Source organism: Oratosquilla oratoria, chromosome 7, assembly GCF_046742065.1.
Source record: "Oratosquilla oratoria isolate Oo_2021 chromosome 7, ASM4674206v1, whole genome shotgun sequence".
In the NCBI taxonomy this organism is placed as follows: domain Eukaryota; kingdom Metazoa; phylum Arthropoda; class Malacostraca; order Stomatopoda; family Squillidae; genus Oratosquilla; species Oratosquilla oratoria.
The window spans coordinates 55,008,357-55,016,901 of NC_134783.1; the positions used below are offsets into that span (position 1 = coordinate 55,008,357).

Below are 8,545 nucleotides of genomic sequence, written 5' to 3' on the forward strand. Positions count from 1 at the left end.
CTCCTTCTCTCTCTCTCTCTCTCTCTCTCTCTCTCTCTCTCTCTCTCTCTCTCTCTCTCTCTCTCTCTCTCTCTCTCTCTCTCTCTCTCTCTCTCTCTCACTCTCTCTCTCTCTCTCTCTCTCTCTCTCTCTCTCTCTCTCTCTCTCTCTCTCTCTCTCTCTCTCTCTCTCTCTCTCTCTCTCTCTTTCTTTCTCTCTCTCCCCCTCTTCATTCCTCTCCCTTCCCCTTTCTTCACCTCCTCCTCTCTCATTTTTACCCCCTGTCCTCCATTTCCTCTCCCTCCTATCTTCTTCCTCTCTACTTCCTATCCTCTTCCTATCCTTTTCCACACCTCTTCCCTCTCATCCCTCTCCTCCCCTTCTCCTCTCCTCTCCTCCTCCTCCCCTCCCCCAAAATCTTCTTATCCCCCCCGTTCCCCCCGAACTCCACCTTAAACAATCACTTTACCCTCTCAGCATCAACAGAACTGCATAAGCCAACTGCCCTCCTTCCTCAAGTCTCTTCAAGTTAGTTAACTCATCTTCCCCCATCATGTATATAATTTCCTCCCTCTTACCTCTCCTTCCTCCCCCCCTCCCTCCCTCCCTCGCCCCGACTTCTATCTCCTACCTTTCCTTTACCTCCTACCTCTCCTCCCTTCTCTTCTCCTCCTTCCTCTCCCCTCCTCTCCCATCCCCTCCCCCCTCCAAAATTTTTGTTTGTCTATACACTTTATCTCCATAAGCCTCTTTCATAACCCATCCCTCCCTCCCTCCCTCCCTCCCTCCTCCCTCCTCCCTCCGCTGCCTTCACCAACACTACCCTCCTCTGTCCTCCTCCTTCCTCTTCTCCTCCTCCTCTCTTCCTTCTCTTTTTCTTTCGTCTCCTCCTCCTCTTTTTCCTCCTTCTCTGTTTCATTCTTCTCTTCCTCCTCTCTTCCTTCTCTTTTTCTTTCCTCTCCTCCTCCTCCTCCTCGTTCTCCTCCTCTTCCTTATCAATCTTCTGATCCACCTTCACCTCTAATCTTTCTTCTTCCTCTCCTCCTCCTTCTCCTCCTCTTCCTCTTCCTCCTCCTCCTCCCACTCTTCATCCCATATCACCTCCTCGTCCTCCTCATTCTGCTCTTTCTTTTTCTTCTTATTTTTCTTCTTCACTTCCTCCTCCTCCTCCTCCTCCTCCTCTTCCTCTTTGTCCTTGACGTCCTCTTCCTTGGCTTCTTCCTCCTCCTCTTCCTCCTCCTCCTCCCCCTCTTCTCTCCCTCTTTCACTCCTGTCACCCCTCCCACGCCCCCCCTCTTCCTCTCCTCTCAGATGTGTCACCCTCCCCTCCCCTCCTCCTCCTCCCCCTCCCCTCCTCCCCCTCCCCTCCTCCCCCTCCCCTCTCTCCCCCTCCTAATGACACCTTTCCCTACCTTCCCCCGTCACCCCTCCTCCCCTTCTCTTCCCCTCCTCTTCCTCCTCCTCCTCCCCCCACCCCCGTCACCACCCCTTTCACTTCTTTTCCTCGTGCCAAACATGTCACCATTCCCCCACTCCCCCTCTCCCCTCTCCCCCTCCCTCCTCTCCCCCACCCCTCTCCCTCGTCCCACGGTCATCCCCTCACCCTCCCTCATCCCCACCTTCCCCTCTCCCCCTCACCCTTCTCCCCGTCCCTGCGTCACCCCCTCACCCTCCCCTCACCCCATCTCCCCCTCTCTCCCCTCTCCCCATCTCCCCTCCCCCTCTCCCCCTCACCCCTCTCCCCGTCCCTCCGTTACCCCCTCAACATCCCCTTACCCCATCTCCCCCTGTCCCCCTCTCCCCCTCTCCCCCTCACCCCCTCTTCCCCTCCCCCTTCTCCCCCTCACCCCTCTACCCGTCCCTCCGTCACCCCCTCAACATCCCCTCACCCCATCTCCCCCTCTCCCCCTCACCCCCTCTCACCCTCTCCCCCTCTCCCCTTCACCCCTTCTCCCCCTCTCCCCCTCTCCCCCTCACCCCCTCTCCCCTCTCTTCCCCTCTCCCCCTCTCCCCCTCCCCGAAGTTGCATTCCACCACGGGCGGCCTCGGCAGTGGCGCTGGCCATCCATCTTCTCAATCAAAACCATCTTGAGGCTAAGAACTGTTTTCTCTCTCTCTCTCCCTCTCTCTCTCTCTCTCTCTCTCTCTCTCTCTCTCTCTCTCTATCTCTCTCTCTCTCTCTCTCTCTCTCTCTCTCTCTCTCTCTCTCTCTCTCTCTCTCTCTATCTCTCTCTCTCTCTCTCTCTCTCTCTCTCTCTCTCTCTCTCTCTCTCTCTCTCTCTCTCTCTCTCTCTCTCTCTCTCTCTCTCTCTCTCTCTCTTTTTTTTTTCTATCTATCTATCTATGTATCTATGTATCTATCTATCTATCTGACTGTCTGTCTATCTGTCTCCTCTATCTCTCCCTCTTACTCTCTCTATCTCCATCTCTCTCGCTCCCTTCTCTATATATCTCTCTCTCGATATATCTCTCTCTCTTCCTTCTCTCTCTCTCTCTCTCTCTCTCTTTCTCTCTCTCTCTCTCTCTCTCTCTCTCTCTCTCTCTCTCTCTCTCTCTCTCTCTCTCTTTCTCTCTCTCTCTCTCTCTCTCTCTCTCTCTCTCTTTCTATCTATCTATCTATGTATCTATCTATCTATCTGACTGTCTGTCTATCTGTCTCCTTCTCTATCTCTCCCTCTTGCTCTCTCTATCTCCATCTCTCTCGCTCCCTTCTCTATATATCTCTCTCTCGATATATCTCTCTCTCTTCCTTCACTCTCTCTCTCTCTCTCTCTCTCTCTCTCTCTCTCTCTCTCTCTCTCTCTCTCTCTCTCTCTCTCTCTCTCTCTCTCTCTCTCTCTCTCTCTCTCTCTCTCTCTCTCTCTCTCTCTCTCTCTCTCTCTCTTTCACTCTCTCTCGCTCGCTCGCTCTCTCTTTCTCTCATTGTCCCTCTTCAATTCTCCTCATCCGTCTTGCTGGCTTTTGTCCCAAGTCAGGACTCACATGTCTTCGTCCACCATGGTCGCCCTTTCTTATCTCTCTCTCTCTCTCTCTCTCTCTCTCTCTCTCTCTCTCTCTCTCTCTGTCTCTCTCTCTCTCTCTCTCTCTCTCTCTCTCTCTCTCTCTCTCTCTCTCTCTCTCTCTCTCTCTCTCTCTCTCTCTCTCTCTCTCTCTCTCTCTCTCTCTCTCTCTCTCTCTCTCTTCCTCCCTCCTTTCCCTCTGCCTCTACCTCTCCCTCTTCCTCTTCCTCTGCCTCTGCCTCTCCCTCTCCCTCGTCTTCCTTTCTACCCTTCCTCTCTCTCTCTCTCTCTCTCTCTCTCTCTCTCTCTCTCTCTCTCTCTCTCTCTCTCTCTCTCTCTCTCTCTCTCTCTCTCTCTCTCTCTCTCTCTCTCTCTCTCTCTCTCTCTCTCTCTCTCTCTCTCTCTCTCTCTCTCTCTCTCTCTCTCTCTCTCTCTCTCTCTATCTCTATCTCTCTCCCTCCCTCCCTCGCTCCTTTCCATCTTTTCCTTCTGGCGTAATTTTTTACTCTGCCCTTTTCCTCCTCCTCCTCCTCCTCCTCCTCCTCGTTCTCCTCCTCTTCCTCCTCCTCCTCCTCCTCTTCCTGATCTCCCACCCCTTTGGTGTGATTTTGTGCCGCCCAAGGATAGAATCGCTAGTGACGTGCCGGATCTCGTTGTGTTACTCAGAGACAAGAACAGGATCATCATTTCTTTTCTAGTTCGTTATTGTTTGTTGTCGAAGAACAGAAAACGTAAAATGTCACTTAAAGTCGATTCGTTGTGATTTTCGACATATTCTTCCCTTTTTTTTTTTTTTTTTTAGTGTCGAAACTTGTGAGGAAAACTTCTTCTTTTTCATTTCAAGTTGTATTATTCAATTTGTTAATCTCTTAAAGCGGGGCTTTCTCAATATTTATCTTGACGAGTGTCAGGCGTGTACATCGCTATCTACGTCTTACTTTGGAACGATGTAAGAAAGCAATTAACGTGAAGTGGTCTGCATCAGACGAAGATAATTGTTTATGAATTTAATATGACATCAAGTCTCCGTGTTTGTTTTATTGGTGTTTCATAGAGACGGAGTACTGTGTGCCATGGCACGTGAGTTTACCATGAAATGTCAGTGTATTTTGGTATGCCGTTGTGCCATGGCACGTGAGTTTACTATGAAATATAGTGTGTTTTGGTATGTCCTTGTGCCATGGCACGTGAGTTTACTATGAAATGTTAGTGTGTTTTGGTATGTCGTTGTGCCATGGCACGTGAGTTTACTATGAAATGTCAGTGTATTTTGGTATGTCATTGTGCCATGGCACGTGAGTTTACTATGAAATGTCAGTGTATTTTGGTATGTCGTTGTGTCATGGCACATGAGTTTACCATGAAATGTCAGTGTATTTTTGAATGTCATTGTGCCATGGCACGCCAGTGGTTTGTAACACGTTAGTGTGTCATGGCACATCAGTGTGCCTTGACACGTCAATGTGCCTTAGCACGTCAATGTGGCACGTCAATGTGGTATGTCACAATAATGTGCCAATACATAGTAACATGCCATGACACGATAATGTGTCACGTCATATAGTGCCATGGCACGCTTGGAAGGAAGTTGGAGAAGGAATACACAATGGAATGAACTCATAAGTTATAAATAAATAAATTAATAGGTAAATGAATAAAAATAGATAAATGTATAGATTAATAAATAGAGAAATAGGTGGATAAATAGCAAAATGTAAAGAAGTACAAATTTACTAAAGAACAATTAGACCCAATGAACCTGCCAGATGGGGACAAAGAATAATCATATTTGCCAGCTGGTATATTTGCCAGATGGGATATTTGACAGATGGTATGCTTGCCAGATGGTATATTTGTCAGATGGTATACTTGCCAGATGGTATATTTGCCAGATGGTATACTTGCCAGATGGTATATTTGCCAGATGGTATATTTGCCAGATGGTATATTTGCCAGATGGTATACTTGCCAGATGGTATATTTGCCAGATGGTATATTTGCCAGATGGTATATTTGCCAGATGGCACATTTGCCAGATGGTATGTTTGCCAGATGGTATATTTGCCAGATGGTATACTTGCCAGATGGTATATTTGCCAGATGGAATACTTGCCAGATGGTATATTTGCCAGGTGGTATATTTGCCAGATGGTATATTTGCCAGATGGTATACTTGCCAGATGGTATATTTGCCAGGTGGTATGTTTGCCAGATGGTATATTTGCCAGATGGTACATTTGCCAGATGGTATACCTGCCAGATGGTATGTTAGCCAGATGGTATATTTGCCAGATGGTATGTTAGCCAGATAGTGTATTTGCCAGAAGGCATATTTGCCAGGTAGTATATTTGCCAGATGATATATTTGCCAGATGGTATATTTGCCAGATGGTATATTTGCCAAACGTTAACGTCACAAAAAATATGAATGACTTCACTGTAAATACTGAGTGACGTCAAAGCGAACGTTTAATGACGTCATAGGAAACGTTTGATGACGTCACAGGAACTATTTAATGACGTCACATGGAACGTTCGATGACGTCACTCTCACCTGAACACTCCCCTTCCTATTACCTTATCCCCCTTCCCCCACACCCTCCCCACCTTCCCTCCTCTCCCCATACCCTCTCCCCCTCCCCCCCATACCCTCCCCCCCTCCCCCCGTCGCAGCAATCCATCAGTCAAACATTGGCGCCGCTATGCGACCATGATTCATGCTGAAAGTTGGGGCGGAAATGAATTATGCTTGTTTATGGCTTTTTCACTAGAACATGCCGTCGTCGCCTGTCACGTGACTTGGAATGCCTGGCATCGTACAGACGGGGACAAAAGTCTCGAAAGCCCATCAGGGATTTATTTACATATATACATACATATATATATATATATATATATATATATATATATATATATATATATATATATATATACATATATATATGTATGTATATATATATATATATATATATATATATATATATATATATATGTCGCCTCCATCGGTCACCGGCTTGTGTTATCTGTATACGATATTCGCTCTTACGATTTTTTTTTTTTTTTTTTTTTTTTTTTTTTTTTTTTTTTTTTTTTTTTTTTTTTTTTTTTTTTTTTTTTTTTTTTTTGCAAATTTTGGACTTTGTTTTCTTGGGCAGTGACAAGGGTGCCACGGAAATCAATAAAATCTCCTGACGGCAGCCAGAATGAAAATAACGATTTTATTCAGCTGTGGCCCAGAACATGATGACATCACAACTGTGGAGCACTGGTTTCCTGATCAAATTCTTCCATCCGAATGAAATCATGTGAATCAGCCAGAACAAAATATATAAAGATGGCAGTAGGTACTCAATGGTTGATCTCGAAATTATCTTTATTGGTTAATCTCCAAGTCATTATTTAACCTTTAAACTATTTGTGGTCCTTCTTAAGCTGATTAGAGTCCTCTGGCGTTAGACATAATAAAAACCTTCTAAGATGGCGCCGAGAGGTTGGGGGTGGGGTCTTCTGGTGAGAAGTTCTTTAATACAGAGACGCTTCTGTTGGCTTTTATTCTTGTTCTTGTTCTTGTTTTTGTTTTTTATCTTGTTCTTGTTCTTATTTTTGTTCTTGTTCTTGTCTTTGTTCTTGTTCTTACTCTTGTCCTTGTTCTTGTTCTTATTTTTGTTCTTGTTCTTGTTCTTGTTTATGGTCTTGATCTTGTTCTGTTCTTCGTCTTGTTTTTGCTAATGATCTGGTTCTAGTTCTTCTTTCATATTCTTGTTTCGTGTCCTTCTTCTACTTCTTGTTCTTGTTCTTGTTTTTGTTCTTGTTCTTATTTTTGTTCTTGTTTTTGTTCTTGGTCTTGTTCTTGTTCATGATCTGGTTCTGGTTCTTGTTTCATGTTCTTGTTTCGTGTCCTTGTTCTACTTCTTGTTCTTGTTTTTGTTAATATTTTTTGTTGTTTGTTCTTATTCAGTTATGAAGGACAACTCCTTTCCGGAAGGGGTCGCGATCGTCTCGCTACTCCGTTCATGGTGGGGTCCGTCCCTCAGTTGCATAAGAATAGTTTGATTTTAGTTAGAATAACAACCAACAAGTGTGCGCCATTGTCTTGTTGTTACTTGGGGAAAGATCGGTGGATTAAAGGGACGACCGTCGTCGCGGTCGCCGCCTCACCTCGACGTGAGGTGACCCGACGATCGACTAATCTGATTTGAGGCAGGCTGTTCTTCTTCTTGTTCTTGTTCTTGTTTTTGTTCTTGTACTTGTTCATGGTCATATTTTTGTTTTTTGGTCTTTTTCTTATTTTTTTTCTTTATTTTGTTCTTGTTTTTGTTCTTGTTCTTGTCCTTGTCCTTCTTGTTCTTATTTTGTTCTTGTTCTCGTTCTTGTTCTTGTTCTTGTTCTTGTTCATGATCTGGTTCTGGTGCTTGTTTCATGTTCATGTTTCGTGTCCTTGTCCTACTTCTTGTCTCTGTTCTTGTGTTTGGTTCTTGTTTTTGTCCTTGTTCTTGTTCGTATTTTTGTTCATGTTCTTGGTCTTGTTCTTATTCATGATCTGGTTCTGGTTTTTGTTTCATGTTCTTGTTTCGTGCCCTTGTTCTACTTCTTCTTCTTCTTCTTCTTCTTCTTCTTTGTCTTGGTCTTGTTCTTGGTCTTGTTCTTGTTTCAGGTTCTTGTTTCGTGTCCTTGTTCTACTTCTTGTTCTTGTTTTTGTTCTTGTTCATCACTGTGCTCTGGTTCTTGTTTTATGTTCTTGTTTCGTGTCCTTGTTCTACTTCTTGTTCTTGTTCTTGTTTATGATCTGGTTCTGGTTGTTCTTTCATGTTTTTGGTTCGTTTTCTTGTTTTACTTCTTGTTCTTTCTTGTTCTTATTTTTGTTCTTTTTGTTCTACTTCTTGTTCTTGTTTTTGTTTTTATTCTTGTTCTACTTCTTGTCCTTGTTCTACTTCTTGTTCTTTTTCTTGTTCTTGTTCTTGTTCTTGTTCTTGATCGCGCTCGGATCTATTTCATTTTTAGTTCTCTTTTGTTCTTATCATTTTGCTGCTTTATTACTGTCAAGGTTGTTTAAGGATTTGACAATTCCATGGTATGTTGTCACTATTTTCTTCTTTATTCTTAGTGTTATCATCCTTGTTTTAATGTTATCATCATTACTGCCATAATCTCCATTACTAATATTACCATTACCATTACTTCATTATCATCATCATTCCCAATATCTATTACTCTAATTACCATTATTACCAACATTTTTGGTCATGTTGGATGGATCCAACATTTTGTTATTACTCTCATTATCATTGTTATCAACATTTTTGGTAGTGTTGGGTGGATCCAGTATTTTCCTATTGTTATTGATATTTTCAGTAACTTCGTGTGTGTTTAATATTTTCCTATTGTTATTGACATTTTCAGTAACTTCGTGTGTGTTCAATATTTTCCTATTGTTATTGACATTTTCAATAACTTCCTGTGTGTTCAATATTTTCCCGCCGTTACTATAATTTTTGTTAATGTTGGGTGGATCCAACATTTTGCTATTAATTTCATTTCCATTGTTATCAACATCTTTGGCAACCTTG

General features: G+C 43.8%; 1 protein-coding gene across 1 annotated transcript in view; it reads right to left on the reverse strand.

Annotated features, from left to right (window-relative positions):
• The window catches only part of LOC143026807 (uncharacterized), a 33,342-nt gene extending 25,827 nt beyond the window's left edge, over positions 1-7,515 (reverse strand). The window contains exons 1-2 of the mRNA XM_076187583.1: positions 7,426-7,515; positions 4,848-5,231 (exon numbers count right to left, since the gene is read on the reverse strand). Coding sequence (XP_076043698.1) covers positions 4,848-5,231; positions 7,426-7,515 — 474 coding nt within the window. The remainder of the gene's footprint in view (positions 1-4,847; positions 5,232-7,425) is intronic.
• Positions 7,516-8,545: the final 1,030 nt, after the last annotated feature.